Source organism: Mesitornis unicolor, unplaced genomic scaffold, assembly GCF_000695765.1.
Source record: "Mesitornis unicolor isolate BGI_N332 unplaced genomic scaffold, ASM69576v1 scaffold54309, whole genome shotgun sequence".
NCBI classification, from domain to species: Eukaryota; Metazoa; Chordata; class Aves; order Mesitornithiformes; family Mesitornithidae; genus Mesitornis; species Mesitornis unicolor.
This window is the reverse complement of record NW_010207704.1, coordinates 42,142-63,272: the sequence shown is the minus strand read 5'-3', so window position 1 is coordinate 63,272 and position 21,131 is coordinate 42,142. Positions and strand designations below refer to the sequence as shown.

Genomic DNA, 21,131 nt, shown 5'->3' with positions numbered 1-21,131 from the left:
GTGATGTTAAGTAGTGTTTTCTTTCGCTGAGTGTAAAACTGTATCCCTGGGAGGTATTCACCACTGAACAGGAAGGCGATGTGCAAGCCTTGTGTTAGGGATTGAAACATCTGTCCTGACTCCTTCCTTGAGTGTTAGTTAAGCTTCAGAGAGACCCTCCTCTTGCCTTGTTTAAGCCTCACCTCCTGTTTATGACACAGTAAAAAGCATGCAAAAATAGAGATGTAAGAGTCTCAAACCAATTTTGCACTATCTCTGTATAGCAGACTGCTTAAGACAGTCCTATGCACAAAGTCTTCAAAAAGGTTTTTAAAAGCACATGTCAGCTTGCACTGCGTGCTGCCCTTGTGTGCAACAAGCGTTGTTAAGCCTGAGTGCTTCCACCATTGCTCACCACCTCTGTTTCAAGCTACCTTGTAGCAGCAGAATAAGCATCAATTCTGGGAGAGGTTTCACAGAGCCAGGATGAGGGAACTATCCCAAATGGGTTTAAGTGTGCCTGCCTAGGAAGAGAAGATTCAGATCTAGGAGTAGTAAACCTCAAAACAGGGGGGGAGGCATGAAGTGTCAGGATGTTGTGAGTGCCCAAATATCTCTCCTTGGCTCTGTGTCTAACCTGCGGGTATATTTTGCATCTTTTCTTTTGCATCGTCAAGAGAATTACACATCAAGGGTCGCATCACACTTGCACTAATGCCTGGAAGATAAATAGGTGCTTCAGCTCTTCCTGAGGGCATCACTGAGGCGGATGATGCAGAAGGGAAGAAAACCCATCGTGACTGCCAGGTCTGAGCAGGGCTGATGTCAAACAGAAACACCTCTACTCATAAAATACGCGTGCTTAAGGCATACCTTTCGTTGCTGGAGCAGTCAGAAGGCGTTTTCTCTTCTGGATCCATTTCCCTGCTTTCTGACGCATCATGTTAAAAAAATCTAGATTCCTCCTCCTCAGAAGATCTAGTGGTCTTCCTCAGACCACTGCAGGTCTAAATTGCAGGAAGCCCAGTGTACTTTTGGCAGATGTTTACAACGTGTCACCTTATAAAATCATGTGGAAAGGCCGGTGTGAATTCCTGTTAATGCCTTTTCTTTCTTGTGTTGCTGTTGGCTTTCAGCACGTGTGGAGCGAAAGTGAGGACTGCTTACCTTTTCTGCAGCTTGCACAGGATTACATCTCCTCCTGCGGGAAAAAGACTCTCCATGAAATATTGGAAAAAGTCTTCAAATCCTTCAGACCCGTAAGTGCCTCTTTTTTGCTTCTAAGCATTGACAGTTACCTATGACTTTTAATAGGGTAGTGCTGGATGGAGCAAGGTGGTTTTTCTTCTGTAGGGACGTACATCTCCAGTCAGCTGCCTGAGTGTTAGCACATAAGCTCCTATCGGGCAATTGGAAGTTATTTCTTGGAAGCCAGCTGTCTTTTTTATTTCCAGCTCTGGTTTGAGAGGATGAGATTCCCGCATGGGGTGGGAAGCCAACTGGTGTGGCAGCCGGGGACAGTGGCTCCCCAGCTGCACCGGTGCTCATGTCCTGCTGATGCAGCGCTGACTCTGAGGAACAGGACGCGAGTCAGCGCCACAGGACTTTGTGGCAGAGTTGTTTCCTGGCGCTGGCATTGGAGAGTTTTGCAAGGATCTGAGTAGCAAGAGTAAACCTATGGGAAACTGGAATTATGGTCTCTCTTCAGAGTGGTTTGTTTTATTTTAGGGTTGACTTCCCCCCTGAGGTTGGAGCAGAAGCTGAGTTTTGTGGGAAGGCTTTTTTTCTGTTTTGCTGCTACTCAGCTTTCTCTGTCCTTGTTTAACACTAAGATTTGGGTCAAAGCCTGGGTTGCATCAGGGTGAAGTGACTTAGGCTGGTCATTATCCTTCATTTCTGCCAAATCCTCCCTTTGAGCAGCCTCTCCTTTTGCCTTGCCTTGAGCTGGGTAAGGGCTTGGTGCAAAGCAGAGTGCAGTGTCATTGCCAGAGTGTTGCTCCCATGATGTCCATTGGAAAGCTGACTGATGGACATTTTTATACTCAACTGAAAATGCAGACCTTTTTCCCTCCTCTCCTTTTCTGGCTGACTAATCGAGTAGCCTGAAAATGTATCCCCAGTATTTAGAGTGAAAGGAAGGGCCTGGAGCGCCAATACGAAAACACTGTCCCTCCCTGTGCTACACCCTTGCATTGCTTTACTGTGGACCACTGCAGCTGGTCGACATAAAAGAGCATCGTTTTAAAGAATCCTTTGAGAGACTGGAAATAAATAGAACAGATGCACACTTTTCTTAGAAAGGACTGGAAATCTGATCAGGCAGTACAGCTGCTTGTAATTGTGAAAACACACAAAAATATAAATATGTTTCCCAGAGCAAGATTCAGCTCTTGGATCTTCATAGCTGTTTGCTCCTGCTCAGAAAAGCTGTCTTTTTGAGGAGACACTTCCATTGGTTTAACTAAGGAGGACTTCAAAAAGACTTAATTAAATTTGTACAGATCACTTATTTCGTTTAAACTGCATTTATTTCAGCATAGCTTAAGTTGCTGAGAAATTGGCTTCAGTCAAACCAAGTTAAGCTACTCTTCAGAATAAAAAGGTTCAAAGCAAGGGGAACCATTATGCTCATTTAGTCTGGGCCCTTCGTTAACACATCACATTTCACCCCATGATTCCCACAACTGAGCACATAAATTGTGGTTGAGCTGGAGCGTATCTTTTCCAAAGACACCCAGTCTTGATGTAAGTCTTCAGGTGACTTAAAGGATACAAGACTACTGGCCACTTCTCACCATTAGTTATGCTCCTGTGAAAAACTCCTTTATTTACAATCGCATTTTTCTAGTTTTGCTTCCTACCTGCTGAATTTCTTTATGCTTTTGTCTGCTCAAAAATGACGTCCACATTTGTCAGAGACCTTCTGCAGACCATAGTCAAGTACCTCTTCATTTTCTCTTGGTGTACCACAAAGATTAGGTTTCTCAGATTCTCCTTTGACCTAGTATTGAGTGATTTGCATCAGCGTAACAAAACCAGTTTTATCGTGCAAGGTATGATTGTGTGTGGACAAGTCTAATAAGGAATGTATTGACCTTTTCACCTTATTAAAAATAGCACATGCATGGTAGGATAGATTTTTAAGAGTGAAGGGTGTTACAACAGCACTATGGAAACAGTTTATTTTTCACTCCCTTCTGAAGTTCCTGATGGTCCTGGCTATTCAGCCTGAGACACTAAGGAGGGGCCAGGTTTTTAGCATGTGCTTGTGACTTGCTTTATCAAGTGCCTGTGGTAAGCACCTTCTGAAAGTCTTTGCCATTTCACTATTTCCAGCCAGACTTCCAAGATTATTAGACGGTTTTGAAAGTCTTTGTTGGGGTCTTTTGAAAGGAAATGTTTAGGAGGAGACACCGATGATGCATCTGCGACTCCATGCCCTCGTGCACAGCATGAGCACCTGCCCTCCCTTAACTGAGCACTCCCAGACCAATTTTTGCCCAGAAACCCAACTCAGCCCTGCTCCCTACATTCGTGGTTACAACTCAGCTGTGTCTCTGCAGGCTCACCCTGGGGTTGTGGCATGGGAAGGGAATGGCTGCTCACACTGCTGGGCCCTGCATTTCGGAGGCAGTGAGAGCAGTGTCTCTCAGTGAGAGACAGAGATTTCCCTCTGCTTGCTGCTCTTCTCTGGGCACAGGAGGCAATAAGGGCAGTTTGGGGGCTGCTCGTCAGACCTCGCTGCTCTCAGGCATCTCTTCCTTGTGTTGTATGGGTATAAAAGCATTGCCATGGCAGCATACTTACTTAGACAAGGCTTTAAAAAAATGTTGGTTAACCTGCGACAGCTAAACTGCACCACTGAATCCCTCTGTAGACAAGGTCAAGCTGTTTCTTTGCTGAAGGTGGTGGGGGACATGTTGTCTCTGGCCATTACTGCCTTCCTGGGCCAGTTTCCACAAAACTCTGTGATTTGCCTTATTATCCACTGATTCAGGGAGCATCCAAAAGTGCCTGACACCATGCAGGTACGTGAAGTGGTATCAATAGCACTGGGCTCAAAAACCACTCCTTGCCTCAGAGCATCCTAGCTCCTGCAACGCTGTTGTGTCTCTGGTGTCCAAGGTGTCCATGGTAAGCGTATCTGCCTGGAGATGAAGCCTTTCACTCTGGGATTCAACAGAACCACATTCTCTCTAGTGTAGCATCATGTGGACCTCTAAACCTTGGTCTTGTACTTCGCTTATTTTTCAGTGTGCTTTTGGTAGGAGGCAATGCCACTCTGCTTTTGCGACTACTACTAGGTTATTTGCATAAAAACAGGGCACTTCAAAAGAGCTAGAAAGACAAATAAAAAGTGTCTGAGGGACATTGCACCAACTGGCAGAGTTTGCAGAGAACCAAAACACAAGTTGTACCATTCAGAACCAAATTCCAGAGCTCCCGCATTTTGCTCATCTTCAGCCTAAAAAGCCTACCTCCAAGAGGAATCTGCCATGTAAAAGCCATTTATCCCATATTCATGGAACTCATACACGTCTCAGTGACCTCTGCTTTACCCCCGGATGGGTGGTTTGGTCAGGAGGAATAAAGTAGTTCAGGTGGTGCTGCCACTGGTTGTTGTCCTCTCTCCCTCGTCACCACCCTCCTGTCCTCCTTCTCCCTATGTGTCTCCACCTGGCAGTTTTGTTCCCCTTGGCTGTTTGACTGATGGATCAGCTCCCTCTTTCTACACCCCTTTCCTGTTTTACCTCTCTCCTCTTTGTTTTCATCTCCGTTAACATCCTTTCCAGTCTGCCACATAGCTGATACTTTAATAGATAAAGCAGATATGGACTAGAAGCAGAAACTGGGGTGTTTGAAAGAAGACAAAGTGGGAGTCAGTCTAGGGTCAACTCAGGCAACCTTCATCATCTTACTTTGTCCTTGTCTTTTATACTCCCTCCTTCTGCTTTGGCCCAGTGTTTGTAGAGCTCCCTGCACTTTGGACCTTTATCCTCCCTCCTTGGGGTCAAGATGTTGGCTGATTTGTCACTGCAGTCCAGAGAGCTGTAAGGGGTTAACTGCAGTGTGGGACTAGTCCTGTGGGAAACAGCAAGATGCAGCCCCTAAAAGCAGGACCTGCATGGCCAAGGTCCCTGGTGCCTTGGAGTGTCCCTGAGAGAACAAAACAGCACCTCTCTTGGAGGAGCATCCCATCCCATCCCATGCCATCCCTTCCTACACTCCGTAAAACCATTAAGATGAGTGGCATTGCTCTGATTTATGCTGCGCCAGGGAGAGGAGAGTTGGGTTTCCCAAGGGTGAGGGGAGAGGGGATGTGTGAAAAGCAGGGCCTGCCCCCCATCCTTCGGAGTCGTGGATGGTTTTGTGGTTCTTGTGGTCTATGTTTTGTTTCCCATGCTAATTTTGCATGGCAAAGGCTTACAGTATTCGTAAAATGAAGACTCATGTGGCTCATTTCCCTGCAAATCAGGGAGGCATTATAACTAGAGCTGGGAAAGAAGAAAAAAAGTGATCAAAGCTCTTTCTGCTGGGTGATATAAATGGAGCAGTGCAACACTCATTTAATTTGAATAAGGTGAATCGGTTTAGCAAAAGTAGTACTGGTGGATAAGGAAGTCTATAGGGCTTGCTTTTACTTTTAAAAAACCTGAGTATTTTAATTTTAGCTTCGACATGAAACAAAACCCCCACATCCTGAAAATGAACCAAGTAGTTTTACGTTCAGTTAAGCACTTGATTTGTATCATACATCAAATAGGTGTGCATAGGAATATTTACTCATTGTTCTTCTCCAAAAACAAGAACATTTTCAGCTTGGGGTCCTTCCATAACTATTTTTAAAATGCGAAGGAGGGGGTTTAGTCAGCAAATTTTCCTTCCATTTCCCTGCTCACAAAACCTTGCAGCTAAAAAGCTGGTTTTCTCCCAGTGGCAGTGAGGAATACAGGCTTTATTGGACCCAGAGACTAATTCAGTGTATTGTCTCTGTACCCAGTGAATGATTTTGAATGTTTATCACAGACTAAATTAGGTCCCTAAAAATCTGCCTCGTCACAGCGTTCTCATTTTCATGCTACCACATAGCGAGTGTCGCTCTCCTCCCAATTTTCCTGGGTTTTGCCTCTTTCAAGAGCTGACAGCTGCATCACTCTCCAAACAGGGTGTTGCATGCATCTGTGCTGCTCTTCCAGTCCTTGGCAAGCTAAGTATGTGGTATTCCAAACAATGCCTGGTGTGGGATTTTGCTTTGTGGATATTAATAGCTGCTAGTGTAGGATTCTAATATGAGATTTCCACAACAGATGCATTATTTTGACTATTATTTGGTTTATCTGTCTTTCTGACTTCTGTTGGCTTGGCAGCCTTTTGGAGGAGAGGGCAAAGGTTCAAACATCATTGCTGTTTGCTCCTTTTCCTGTAGTGAACAAGTGCTGCTGCGGAGGTCGAAGCTGTCAGGTGGAGTCATCCAGACACTGTCCAAGGAAGATGGATGGGCTGGCTCTTCTTCATGAACCCAAATCTAATTTGCAGAAATTTAAAGGGACTTGGGCAATTTTGAGTTGACTACACAGTGTTTTTTCACTGCAAGGGCTTCACCTACTGTGCAAGGCTTTGTCTGGTGTGATGGAGTGAAGGCTAAAAGAGAAGGAAGCATTTAACATGGTGGGATCTTTAGGTTTTCACAGACTCCTTGCTTGCTCCACACTAAACAGTTCTGCATGAGTATGCTTTTTTTTGGCTTTTATAGGGTTGCTGAACACAATCTTAAACCGAGAAAACTACAGTATTATTGTGGTTCTTTCTGAAGTTAAACCACTGCTGAGTCTGAACACTCAGCAATTCGTAATATGACCTCAGGGAGGAATGTGAAGGTTTTTGCTAGTGCTTTGCTTTGGTTTTATTTATCTTCCGGTCTCTGAGCACTTAATTTGGTGTGAGGATACATTTTCAGATCTCTGTCTAATCACAGGAGGGAGAGAAAAAGTGTTGAGATTGTTATGCAATACTGTTATTCCAGGGTTTGAAGTTTTCAAGAAGTGGCACCTAAGTATTGTATAAACAGCTATACTATATATATCTTGTGAAGCTCCATGAGCAAGTAATTTGCTATTACACACAGTATTTTCTCTTCTTTGTAGTTACTTGGGCTTCCAGATGTTGATGATGATGCATTTGAAGAATATAACGCAGATGTGGAAGAAGAGGAGCCAGAAGCTGATCACCAACAGATGGGTGTCAGTCAGCAGTGATTTTCTGAGAAGCTAAAAAAATTCGGAAGCCTTTGGTACCAGGTGGGGTCAGGTGGCCCCACATGAGCCTGTTCGAATGAGCACACCACAGGGGGATATCTGGCTCAAGGATAAAAGTTCAACAAAACAGTTTTAAAAAAAATTAATAATAATAATCTGTGATGAGCTTTGCTAAGAAGTGACCTGAATTTTGCTCCTGCTTCAGTGGGTTTTCTATGGAGTTGTCTTGGTAGCATTCTGCCGTTATCAATCTAGAAGTAGTTTTGTCGCTGACTTGTCTCTTTGATTTGTGCTCGAGAGTAGCGTTCGCTGACACGAATGTAGAGTACCCAGAATGTAGGAAGTGTGTGGTGAGAGTGCCGAGTCTTCACCTTTCCAAGGAAACCAGCCCAGAGAGCAAACACCACCTGCGCTTTTCTTTTTAGTTCAACAGTTACGGTTTTTTGACAAAGTACCAAACTTGGAGAGCTTTCTCCCATAGAACACTAGTTTTTAATAGTGGTTGGTAGTGCAGAAGTGCACATGAAGGCTTAACACAAATAATGAGAAGTGGGAAATCCAGGGTAGTATTGGTGTCAGGCGTATTAATATTGTTTTACTGACACTTAAGTTTACAAGTGCTGGATTAACAACTAGAGGAGTTATGAGTACCAGCAGTACATGTTATAACCAGCCTTGGTATTCTGACACCATTTGATCCAAAGCTTGTGTGTAAATCAAATAAATTAAAAAATAGCCATTGCCTGCCCCACTTCCGCATGACAACCGACTTTAAGCTTTGCTGTTTTTAATACACTGCTAAATTATTACTCAGACCTCGCGGCATCATGAATTGAAGTGCAACTTAACCTTTGAAGCCATAAAGGTATAAACTAGCACCTGGCTCTTAAAATTATGCTGGACCTGTTCCTCTCCCTGGGCCTTTGAACTAGTCCGGGCATTTACACCTCGTTGGAGGGGAGCTAAAATACTGCTACTTCGGCTGATACAAAAACTAGCAAGGTTTTACATAGCTGGGGACTTGCTCCCCAGAGAGGATTAGTGGGATTTTGGTATAAAGAAGAAGACCCCTCCTATTTTATACCTGTTTTGTGTAGATTTAACTGACCTGGATGAGGGCCAGACTGTGAAGATGCAGGGTCTCTATTTACTTGCCTTTTGTACTGAAAATATAAGAAGCAAACGGGATTATGTTGTAATACAGCTGTTTTCCACAGTCGAGCAAAATGTTTCTAAATTTACTCCTTTTTTCCATTTTTTTTAAAAATTGTGAAATGAAGGTCACACGCTTCAAAAGCCCTTTTATACAGAATTAGCTTTATAAAAACAAGAAGTGAGCGAAGAGAAAATGCTTGGACAACTCCTAGAAACAACTCACACCATTTTGAAAACCTTGTTGTTAGCGATGTATCCTTTTCAGTAGATTTTTAAAGACTTTTTTCAAGGTTACTTAAGAGAGCAAGTTTTCTTGGTGGTCTACATTTCTGATGATGGCTTGAGAGATGCATAGCACTTGCTATTTCCAATCTGGGGCAAAGACCTTTCATAACCAGGACGGTGTGTGGTACCTGAGTATGCACAGAAGTGTCTGCAACACTGTAAAAGTCAGAGTTTAAGAATGTTAAAAAAAAAGAAAAGTGGAAGAGAAACAGAGCTTAATGCAACTTTGTACATTCTTTCAGCATGCAGGCATAAACATGGTAGTCGCAGCACATTTTCTATGGACTTGTGACGTGAGAACCGTGGCAGTTCATTGTATAACACTGTACAGCAGCAATAGGCTTTTTTGCTTACGAAAATAAAGTGTAAGACCAGTGGTTTCCATCCCTGCTTTAAGTCCCTAAGTTGTTCTTTCCTCTCCAGCTTAAAAAAAAAAAAAGATGCCATAACCTTAAACAGAGCCTTGCTTTGGGAGAACCTTTCTCTTTACAGCATCCAGCCCTTTGGTTGCGGTTTATACAAGTAGATCTTTTGGGGCTGACTTTGCAGTAACGTAACGCAAGACGTCATTTACAGTAGCACAAGCTGGAGACAAAGTCCAGGCTGTTCAGATTTGCTAGCCCCTTGCACCCATTTTGCTTAGGTGTAGGTGGCTGGCACCCACACCAGATGTGGCACACACCCAGATGTGTGCCTCTTTGACCCCCCAGGCACAGCTGTGTCATGAGCTGGGCTGTCGGGGCCGTCTGCCTGTGAAATAACCCTTTTTTATGGACAGGTAGTTTTCCAACCGGATCAGTCATACCACCTGGTTCAGTGCATGGCTGCACGGATGAGCAGTGGCACAGCAGAGGGGAGGGTGCAGGGGTGGACATGGGTGGTAGCTGAGGACCTGCAGCCGAAGGCGCTGTGCACCCCTTGCATGGTGTTGTGGGCACATGGCGGAGATGCAAATGCAATCTGAACTGGCCAAAGTACTGTGAAGGGCTCAATGGAGAATTGAGCTCTGGGTGGCAGCGGGATAGGCAGGAATTGATGAATTGAGGAAAGACTGTAAGATCCAGTGCTTGTAATTGCATTCAGGAGGTTTTAATGTGTACTGCACTCTGCTGCCTTTCCCTGCGTATTGATTGGATTGTTAATGAGTGGTTGAGCATTAATATTGTTACAAGCAAACGTAAAGCTGTAAATTATGTAGATATATTTTCTGTATTCACTAACTCGCTTTTTTTTTGGAATGCCATATGCCATTTGGGTGACTTCCACACCAGACTGCAACTGCTGAACAGCCAGGGGGCCCTGCTGCAGCTCCCACCCCTGCAAAATTCCCACTGGAGCCAGCGAGATGTTTCTCAAATGGGGACCTGCAGGACCGGGCGCTTCAGGGAATGCTTGAGGCTTGGTCCTGCAGGGAGCTGAGCGGTCTTGTCCCCTCTCACTTCACTGGGAGCCGAACGTGTTGAGCCCTGCTGCTGAACTGAAGCATGACCAGGCAGCACTGAGGATAAACTGGAATTTTATACATAGAAAAAATTAATTTACCTGTGTATTAAATGTGAATGAGCATTAATATATAATGTATTTTATCAAAAATTAGTGATTGCTTACTTTGACCAAATACATTTCTGTATTACCGTGTTACTTGTTCCATACTTACCAAACGGTGCAAGAGATGTGGAACTGGTTTAGTTGTATTACAAAGTATTTTTATATTTTATTCATATTTTATTTTTCCTTCACTCTCATCACATATTGAGGTTAGTAGCCATTCAATAATTAACCAGGGGTAGCATGACCCAGTGGCTAGGCTGCCTGAGTGAGATACAAGGTCTGTGAACACATGCATAAATGCTTGCAAACCTGGGGACTCGGTGAGAAAAAAAAAAGTGGGTGAAAAGAGGTATTAATTATCATTGCCATACTCAAAGCAAGCCATTTGTGAAGGGCACAGAAGAGCCTCCCTTCTCCTTTGCTCTTCTCTCATAGGCATTTCATGCTCTAGCTAAATACAAATATACCAGAGCAGACTCTCTTGCAGAAGTGGCACTTCTGAATATGAGTTGCATGAATGCAGTGAGCAGAGCACTGTTTGGGGGGGTGAGAAATACATGGGATGCCAGGGGGAAGAGCAAATTTCAGAAATGTGACGACAACAAATGGTTTGGGTAGCAGGGGCAAGAGTGAGAAAGGCCCCTTTCAGAGACATGCTGAGATTTCTGAGATGGCCCACACCATCCTGCCAAACATCTGCTTATGGAACCTATGCAGTTTATAAAAAAGCTGCTCTTGGGGGCCTTGAGCTTGCTCATGTTTTTCTGTTAGCATCCTGCCTGATGAATGCATTGAGATGGTGAGGGACAAAGAGATGGAGAAAAGGCAAACTAGAAAAGCCCTCTCCTCCTCTCTTCCCCAACATTATTATTTATGATACTGTGTAAGTAGATAGGAGCAGCAGCCAGGGAGCAAGAAGCTGCTTTATTAGGTGCATCTCTTAAAAGGACTTGCTCATCAGAGAAAAAAATGGCAGATTTTCTCTAAAAGAGAAGGACCTGCACGCTAGCTGCTGCGTCTTGGTGCTGTGTCCCTAGTGAGGTGTTAGATGGTGGCTGGGGACAGCAGGGAGGGATTTCTGTTACAGCCTTGCTTAGTAGGTAACTGCCCTCTCCTCCTTTGCAAGGTGAGACATGAATGTGGCAGTAAAAGTGGTTGCAATAATATTATGGATGTTGCTTTGGAAAGCTGCCACACAGGACAGATTCCCAGCCTCTTTTAACATGTTTCCTGATCTTCCCCTGGGACCCAGGGCTGAAGTCCATGGCTATTTTACTCACGGTCAGCTTTAGCTGTGGCAGGAGGTGAGGTTACCATTTCATCCTTCCTTACCTTGAGTCCATCCTTACCCCGTGTCCATCCTTCTCAGAAGGATACGAGATTAACACTTCATCCTTCTGTTCTTCTCAGAAATACCCACTCCCAGAAGAGGGGAAGTGGAGGAAGGGAGAGAGAAACAACTCTTATCATCTCCCATGGCTTGCAACCAGGTGCATCAGTGAAAGCTGCAGTTCAGCACAGCATTTCTGAGCCATGCTCTCCTTTCTGCTCAGGCAGCACCTTTTCCCAAGGGAATGAGGTGACATGGGAGATGTGTTATCCCTTGAGGATCACATCAAGTTTTTATTGGACTTCTTCTGAGACTTAGTTGCATTGTTGGTGTCTGGTGTCTGTGGCAGGTGTACAAAGAAAACCACTTACCCACAGTCACACATTCAGTGAACCAAATTATCTTTTACATGCTCTATGTTTGACTTTTTGCTCCCTGCTGTTTTTTCTTCTTTAAAGGAAGAAAATCCCTAAAGGCGCACATGTGCTTTATTGCAAACCCCAGTTTCTCCAGAGCCGCGTAGCACTGCACTGTCAGTACGAGCTTAGTCATAAACAAATTACACAGATTAACTAAAAGGGCATTGATTTGCAGAAAAAAACCACCTTCTTTGAACTAGTTACTGCTGACTACAGTAAAGCTCACTTGTTTCATGTAAAATACATTGAATTTTGAAATTCCCTTTTTGTACCGACATGCTGTTGCTCATGTAGGCAAAGAACTGCAGTAACACTGCATGTAAAGGATCTCTGCTTTCATCTTTGGGGGTGATGGTGGAAACATCAGCTCTGGATTTCAGTCAATGCCATATTTTGTTGTTGTCAAGTTTTCCAGGGACCAGCCAGACCTCAGCATGTCAAGCAGAAACCGTGTTGCGCCATGCCACGTAGAGGCTGTCATTGCTGTGCTCTCCACCATTTTTCTGGCTGGATGATCTCTTTGTCTTTGGGACTACAAAGCTATGAAATTGGTTGCCAAAAGATGTTGCCCTTTTGTTCAGTGCTTTAAAAGGTGTAAGCCTTCAGTGAAGCCTTGCCTTCCTCTCCAACCACCGAGGCATCAAATCCAGCCGTGTCATTACATCATGAGCTTGCCATTGAAGAGCTTACCAAACTCTGATGACTGATGGAGTCTTTTCTCTGTGAGCAAAATAAACTGAATTTTGAGGGGATTTTGAGGGGCTAAAGTGGAACTACAATGAGTGTGGCAAAGGGAACGAGAGGCATTTCCTGAGCAGTGTCGGCGTGGTGGGATAAACACAGTGTTTGCTGATGTAAGGAGAATAAAATTATTTCACCTGAGCTTTCGGCCCTGCTTTGAAGGACAGGACCCAGAACTGCCAGGTGGTTCAGTTTCATGCAGTTGAGGCAGTGGGTTTGCTGTCAGAAGATGGGAATAGGTAATATTTGTGGATAAGCCAGTATTTCAGACCTCCCAGGTCCTCCTCAGTTTTGCACAGATTAAGGAGACATCTGTTCTAATTAAGAGACATGTAATGATGCTGAAATGAAAATTGGTGGTTCTGTTCAACTCATTTGCCTCCTTTCTTTAAACACTACACTTTCAATTGCTGCTTTGACATCTTCTCACCCTGATTTAGTTGAAGGAATGCTGACAGTCATTACCTTTTGTCACAAACCTCTGTGGGTTGAAGAACATATTCCATGAAAGAGCAAGTCCTTTAACTTAGCACTTGCTTTGTAATTTTGGCATTTCCCAGGGCAGGAGCTCTGAGTAGAGGCTTGCTAATTTTGTGCCCTGTGGTGTGTCCAGAGCCCCCAGCTTTGTGTCTAAAGTCATTCCTGTGGCTAGTGGAGTCCCTGCCAGGGCTGACTCCCTTGTGTTGGTGCACGGTCCCAGCAACACAAGCCCCACAACCTCTTGAGAGACCTTTGTGTATGGTGGAACCCACTGCGACAATTAGGCTTTGGCTACAGATGCAGCTGCTCTTGTGGAAGAGGTGATGGTGCCAGCACATGTTCAGCTACTTGGAGCCTGCTGCCTGCTCAAAGTCAAGCTGGGAAATGCAGAGTTACCCCCCTCAGCAGCTCCATGTGCTGTTTTAAGGAGCACATCAGATTTTCTACTCTCTTGCTACGAGTCATCATGTTCCTTCTTCCCTGTGACAAGGTTCTTGCTTCCACCACTTGTTTAGTGAGTGATGAAATGCCACAAAAAAGCACATTTAACTTTATTTCCAATGCCTCCATGCATTTCATATGCATCCATGTTTTTCACCAAGTAGTGCTGTAGTTGTGTCACCAAGGCAAGGTTTTTATACCTTTTATTAGACAAACTGACACAGAAGGGGGAGAAAGCCACAAGCTCTGAAGCTCCCAAGTGCTCCTCCAGGCTGGAAGAAAAGCAGTGATTCTATGGGGTAATCTGATAGCAGGTAATACCTCTCCACAGCAACCTTACCTTGCCTGGACACTTCTCCTAAGGTATCGCTGCTGTAATGATGTGCTAGAAGAGGCAGTGTTGGAGCCAGGATTTTATTTACAGCCTTTAGCAGTGCTAAAGGGCCCAGTAGTGGGTGGCAGCTATGTTATACCCACCACAGGGCTGTAGCATGCTATGAGCTTTGAAGCCTTGAAGCTTTTGGGTTTGTAGCAGTCCCCTAGAGGTCAGCAGAGCCTAAATTTTGAAGCAACTAAAGCCGGTGGTAGCATTGCAGGGATGATAAAAGTAAGTTTGCTGCTGGCCTGCAAGACCTTTCTTTGGCTCTCTTGCAACTTCAGCTGTTGCTGGAGAAAGGGTCAGGCTGGGAAAAAAAAAAGAATCGGCGCATGAAACAAAAAGTTCTGCTTTGGAGACAGATGGGCTGAGAGCTTGCCATGGAGAAAGACTATAAGGAGGAGTGGGGAGAAACACCCTGAAGACAGGTGCTGGTATTGTCACACCTGCATAGGGCAGTCAGTGACAGCTGGTGCCTACACCTCTTGACCCCACTGGTCCCACTCTTCCTGAGGCCGTGGCTAGACTGCACTGCATCAGAAGCAATGTCCCATCCAAGTCTCCATTGCAGCCGCGCTTTGTGTGCATGCATCTGCACTCCAGTGTTGCAGTGGCATGGCTGTTGGTCACACTGGTCTGCTCCCAGCCCTCAGCTCCTAAAGGATGCTGAGGAGATGATGAGTGGTGGGTCCTACCCAGCATGTGCTAGCAATCCAGGGGCCAAACCCCAAACCAAGATCCTAACTCCTGCTGCCAGCCCATGGAAACGCTTGGCCTTGCAGCAAGCAGCCCCAGCATAGAGACCCAAAATCAGTGCTGCATTTACCTGCACTGTCAGCATGTACACTACATATCTCAGTAAGAAGATGAGTTACCTTGAGTGGATGGAAGCTTGCATTTGCCCTTCATACTGCTTGCCCTCTCCCCAGATACAGCTGCAGACAAAATAACTGGGAGTGCAGTTGGCAAAATATGCCTCTTTCTCCCCAGTTTTTCTCCTGGTCATCATGCCCAGGACTGTGACTGCCCTTTCCCCTATGGTTTAGCTGGCCACACTCCAAGCACAACTCTCCATTTTTCTCTGCATCCTTAAGGATCAGATGCTCAGCTCCAGCAAAGGCGTTTGATGAGAACTGAGACTTGCAGACTTCACTCAGGAGGATAGTTTGTACTGGAAATGCAGCGATTTGCACAGAAAAATCAATCCCAGTTTTAATCCCATCACGCTGTCCCTTTCGATTAATAAAAGTTATGGAATTTTTATATTGCCTCTTCTTGAAGGTTTTTTTATAATGACTATTTTCTATTATTGTCTTGTTTGCTGTATTTCTTTTTGGCTCAGCAAAACCTTTATGAGGGAAGGTTTTGAACTGCCTGTAAATCATGCAGCAGCAATGGGGAGTGGCAGCACAGGGCTGTGGGAGCCGAGCATGCAAGTTGGTGCCCTGCTTATGTCTCATGACAGAGGCTGCCGTGCTGTCACCCAGCTATCAAGGACTTTCAGGCTGCAGAGCCAATGGTGGTCAACTGTGATGTCGGTCACGTCTCTCCTTCATGTGCCACGGGCTACAGAAAGTGTATGCCTTAACTCTGAGGAATCCATCTCTGGTTTGGATCCTTCTTGAGCCTTCTGAGGTCAGTGTAGCAGACTACAACAAAATTATGTGTGCAAAGCCTATATTACGAAGCACAGACCTGTGGACACTTTCTCACCTCAATGAAATGTCGGAGCTTGAGTGCAAGACAGCTTTATGGATACAACAAGCTGTAAGCTGGAGATCTAAAGCGAGATGACAAAGTGCTTGCTGAAGCCCCTTGCTGAAGCCCCTCAAACTGTGTGGCAGGACTTTCTTCCCCCTAATCCCAGTGCATGGGTGCATGTTTTCCCAGCTCTGTGAAACAGCAGGAGCCACCTTCCTGGGAACCATTGCAGCAAGGCTCTTGCTGAACTCCTTTAGGCTTTGCCAATGGGCTGTTTCTTTGTCACATCGTCCAAAAAAGGGAGTGGGGGCACTACCTGCAGAACCAGTAATGTGATGGCAAGCTGGGCTGCATGAGCGCCCTGAACCCTCCCAAGCACACGAATGAGCAGTTAATTAGATAACTGGCCCCATGCAGCATCCCTTGTAAAAGGTAGATTGCAGCACAGCAGCAGATCAGCAAAGGTGCACACCACCAGCCTCGGGAACCTCATTTGAAGAGCTCTAGAGGGAAATTAGAGATAGACTTACCACCTCTGGGGTCTTCAGAAACATGTAAGAGGTGGTGGAGGTAGCCACTCAAAACCAGGGCAAGTGGGATATTTTTGGGGTGGGGGGAAGTAGCCATCTTTGTTACTGTGGAAACCAAACAACGAACAGCAGCTTGTTGCTTCTCTTGCTTCACAGGGATTTGCTGGCACAGTCAGCCCTGAAATGACAGCAGCATGGACTTCAGGCAAGCAATGGATATGGAGATGTAGAGGCATCTGATGAAAAAAGACACAGGCAAACATGGCTGTAGCAAGTCCCCCTGAGCACCAATCACTGCACTTCTTCTTCTTCCTCACCATCCCACAATGGGGTGCTCTGCACCTGGTCCTGCACCAGCCGTTGCTCACTCCAGGAGCCCAGCCCACCTCTGGCCCCCTCCCCTGTCACTCAGCTTCTGCCTTTGTGAAACACAGCTTGTCACCACATCCGTTTGCACGGTTCACAAACTTGTACCTGTTATCTCACCGTTGGTGCTTTCACCACCAACTGTTCTTTCAGGACAATAAAAATCATGTTTTCCTTCCTAAGAAAGTTTCTTTCCTCCCACTGGCCCTGTGGCAGGGTTGTTTGTACAATGTGTGGTGGGCCTTGCCCATAGACAAGTGACCTGCCCAGGCCTGCAGGTCCCTGTGCTCATGCAGGCCGAGGCCTGAGAATTAACGAGGCGATGATGCTGAGTTAATACAACCAAAGCAAAGCCACCAAATGCTGCCATTCAGTCCCCTGCGGTGGTGTGACAATGTGCTGTTGTATTGGACATTTAGACATGCAAACAATTTACACAGAAGATATGAATAACATGTTTATGACTACTACCACTGAAGCCAGCACATCTGATGGGTGGCTCATGTGGTTTCGCAGGTCCCTGAACCTCTGCTTTCCTTTGCTGCTCATCTGAGCAAACCTTCCAGTCAGTGCCTGTCACCTACCCTTCATTTCTCAAAATGCTTAAATAGTGTCAGTCTGCAATCCCAATATCCCATAAAATCATTTGTTAGCCATGATAACAGAGGAGAAGTGCTTCCAAGGAGAAGAGGAAGACTGCTGGTATCACCAATGTCCTTATTAGCTATGCTGGCAAATGAGCTTTTTACATTAAAGAAAACAGATGAGAATTCCTGAATTTTGGCTCATGAGGCTCATTTTGCCTCATTAGAAGTATGCTAGAGCACAATGAAAAATAATGCTGTTTCCATAGGTGACCACTGAGGAACAGTGTGGAGTGCAGCCCTGTGGTGCTTCCATGCAGTCCTAACCATTAGTGACCAGTGAGTCTTACAACATGTGGTAGCAGCAGAGTACACAACTATTCAACAACACTTCAGGACTTTGCAAAGTCCCTGGCAGTCCCTGAGAAGCTGGAGAACATGGGACGCCAAACAGGGCTTGTAGGGTTTGACCTACCAGATGTGCAATGTGGACCTTCCTGGCTATTTTCTCTTCCATACCCTATTGGTACCATATGAGAGACTCTATGTGAATTAGGCCTGACTCACCCATGGAAAGAAAACCCTACATGGGGAGGAAACAACTTGATCCAGTGACTGGTTCTGTGTGGAAGCAGCAAAATCCTGGTTTAATTTCCCTTCTCTGCTGTCGCTGTTTGCATTCCTTCAACGCCAGGTGACGTATTCTTGCATTCATGCCATGAGGGTTACCTAAAGAAATGCAAGTACCTTCTTAATTTCTTAAAGTAAAAAAATACATGTTTGGTGGCAAAGTGCAGGGAGTAGAAGTATCCCAGTACAGTATTCCAGTTCTGTGGGTGGGCTGTTACTGGGGACATCCACGGGGTTTGCGTTCCCTGGGAACACACTGGGCAGGACAAGCTTAGTTCCTCTGCAGTGGCTCTGACCCCCAGCAAGTCAGGACTCAGGGTATTAAGTAGTGCCTCTGCGTTTGTTTACTGATAAACTTGCTAAGATGTGAAATCTGTGTGAAAAGGCAGCACATGGTTAAAGCTGATTTTACTGATACAGCTCAGTGGTTACAAGATCCTCACAAAAGAGCAAAATCCCAGTCTCCTCTTCAGCTTAATCAGTGAATCTGAGAGCTGATTTTCATCCAGGTCCTGCTCTTTTTCTCCACCTAACCAACTACTTTGCAGCTGTGTAGAGAAATCCTAAAGATACTCTGGCGAAGCCTTTTCCTTCTGGCTTCAGGATTTGCTGAGTCATGGAGTCCTCTGTCATGCTGTCCTGGTGTGACCACCAGAGGTGCCTCGGAGGGCACACAACAGGGATGCACCTTGGATGATCTGGCTGTGATCCAGGAGGACTGGACAGCCTGCCTCAGTGCCTGGGGAAAGGATAGGCTGAAAAACCACATGCTGACTGAACCCTGCTGGAGTCAGCAGCTGGATAAGCTGCTGTGGAGGCAGAGCTCACCCACAGCTCTGTGAGCCGGTGTCACTGTGCGGAGGTGGCACAGACATGCACTGTGTGTCATGGGCAGGCATCCTGAAGTGCCTACTGCCCCCTACGCCAGCGTAGGAAGTTTTCTCCTCAGGCTTGCCTTAATCATTCCTTATTTCTGGCCTCTGGTCACTGTTTGCTGCTCCAGTGCCTCTGGTCCAACTATCTGCAGAGCTGCACTGCGAAAGGAGCTGGGTTAAAAAACAATGAGGACAACCAGGTTTCTGGTTTCTTCTGAAGGACTGTTTTACACCTCAATCATGTTAGCAGCTCGTTTACAGTTGATTTAACTCAGGGAATAGAGGAACATCAGCGCAAGGGGCCAGGGATGAGGAAAGGATGGGTGGGAACGTCTTCAGTTGGCTTTGATGCCGAAGGTGGCAAAGCAGCAGCCCTGCATCTCAGTCCCTCTAGAAACTCTCTCTGCTCTCCCCGGACTCCCATCACTTTGATGGCAGATTCCTGCACTGCTTGAAGAAGTTGCATTTCCCTTTAGGGAGTAAATGGTTCACGTAGTTTGACATTTATTCTGTCATGGCATATGTGGGACTATCATTAACAGAAATGACACATTTATCCAGTAGAGAATAATCTGCTTAGTGGCTAAATGGGAAAGCTGTGTACATTAAATTGCAGTCAGCTAGTCAGCTTCATGGTGTAATTTTCTCTTCAATAAAACTGAGACTCATTTCAAAACAGGAAATTAATTTCCCCTCTTTTTATTCAATGGTTGCCATAAATACAAACCTGCTCCTTGACAACCCATAGAGGACTCTCCTGTAAGTGATGCATTTATAGGAGCGGACGTGCCATAGATGCCTTCATGTAACACCAGCTTCTGGCTTTGTTGGACTGATGGCTTCCGAAGTGACAGATAGCCTGTGACAACATTTGTCTCAGCTCACACCCTGTGCCAGTCCATGAACAGCTTTTACAGGCTGAGCACTCGAAGTTTTTCTGCTGGAAAGCAGAAGAGCAAGATGATTTGAAAGAAGGGTGAAAAAATACAGGTGAATGATAGGTACTTGATTTGTAGATGTATAAGTTATGCCAAATATTTAGCTGTTCTTAAGAAGAGAGTAAAATCCAGGTGCATTTCATCAGAAAATTCAGATCAGTTCTACTTAGGCCCATGCTATTCTTTCAGTAATTGAAGTTCTGGCTACAAATCTCCACAAATAAAGGTAGAAGTTCACTGTTATGCATTTTAATAAATGTAATGGAAATACAGCTAGAGAAAATAGGAACTAGGGAAAAGAACCACTGGGGATCCAACAGGAGCGAGGTTTGGGACTATAATTTGAACTGCTGCCTTCTCCATTATACATTCAGCTCTTCAGTAGATGTATAGCAGTTGCTGGTTTTCAGTATTTAGAGTGCATATACCACTGCACTGCCAAAACTGATTTTGAAGAGTGTGTGTGACAGGCAGCCTCTGCGTGAACAGCAGCAGCAGCATTAGCAGACGATAGCACCTGGATGGCACACACATTTATGGAGGCTCAAGCAGGACTTCATTCTGCATTTGGCTCTTCATTTCCCTCCAGCCTTGCTCTCTCGGTTGTGCCAGTGAGACTATTTGTCAAGACCCACAATGAACAGAACTGGAGACTTGATTTGTATTTAAAAAAAAAAACAACACATACAGATGAGGTTGTTTCTAACCCAGGCTGGTTCACCTTTTGACCCCAAATCTGAAGCCGATAGGACAACAAAGGGATGTTTCTGAAGTGAGGAACAGCAAGGAAAGAAGCCACTGCTGAAAGAAATGTGGGTCAAATGACTGCCTACAATGACTGTCTGTCAGCTCTCCTGTACATGCTTTGCTGCTGTTTGCTTATGGACAAGGATGTTCATTCCAAGTTGTGGCTAACCCTGAACTGCAGGTTACACATGAAGAACAACTAATGTTCAAGCACTTGAATCCACGACTGTGTTAATGAATGAATATTACGGTACCATTAAAAGTGGAAGAACAGAACTGAAGCTCCTTTTGGGTGTCTCAAGGTTGCAAAAGGACCTGGAGGAACCAGGACGAAGTGTGCTTCCCTCCCTACAAATTCCCACATTGCTGTCCCTGTTATTCCCACTGGATATACATTCCTCCCACTGCTGGCCACTGAGCAGCTCTTGGCTGCTAAAAACAAACAAATCAAACCAAATGTGTGGGACCTATGTTTGGGTTAGAATAACCCCCTTCTCCCCAGCAGCTCCCCTGGAGCCAGAGGACAAGTCTGAGGTGGAGGGGACCAAGACCCAGCTTCCCTGACCCCTGCCTAACACACCCACAAACCTAGGGGGGCTCAGGCTTCTCCCCAAAAGGAGCAACTCAGCTCCGGTTAACTGGAAGCATACCAGGCTCATAGTAAAGCACAGGCAAGCCACAAGCCAAAGGACAATCCTTGATATTTTGTTTAAACAACCATTTCCCATGTAAGCCACGTGTGCTACT

The 21,131-nt window shown here is 45.4% G+C and overlaps 1 protein-coding gene across 1 annotated transcript; it reads left to right on the top strand.

The window, feature by feature from the left end:
• Positions 1-1,115: 1,115 nt before the first annotated feature.
• MTURN (maturin, neural progenitor differentiation regulator homolog (Xenopus)) lies at positions 1,116-7,235 on the top strand (the record flags this gene model as incomplete). The annotated part of the gene is made up of 2 exons (XM_010192190.1): positions 1,116-1,238; positions 7,125-7,235. Coding segments are annotated over 2 exons (234 nt in total), but the record flags the coding sequence as incomplete, so codon positions are not given.
• Between the last annotated feature and the right edge of the window lie 13,896 nt (positions 7,236-21,131).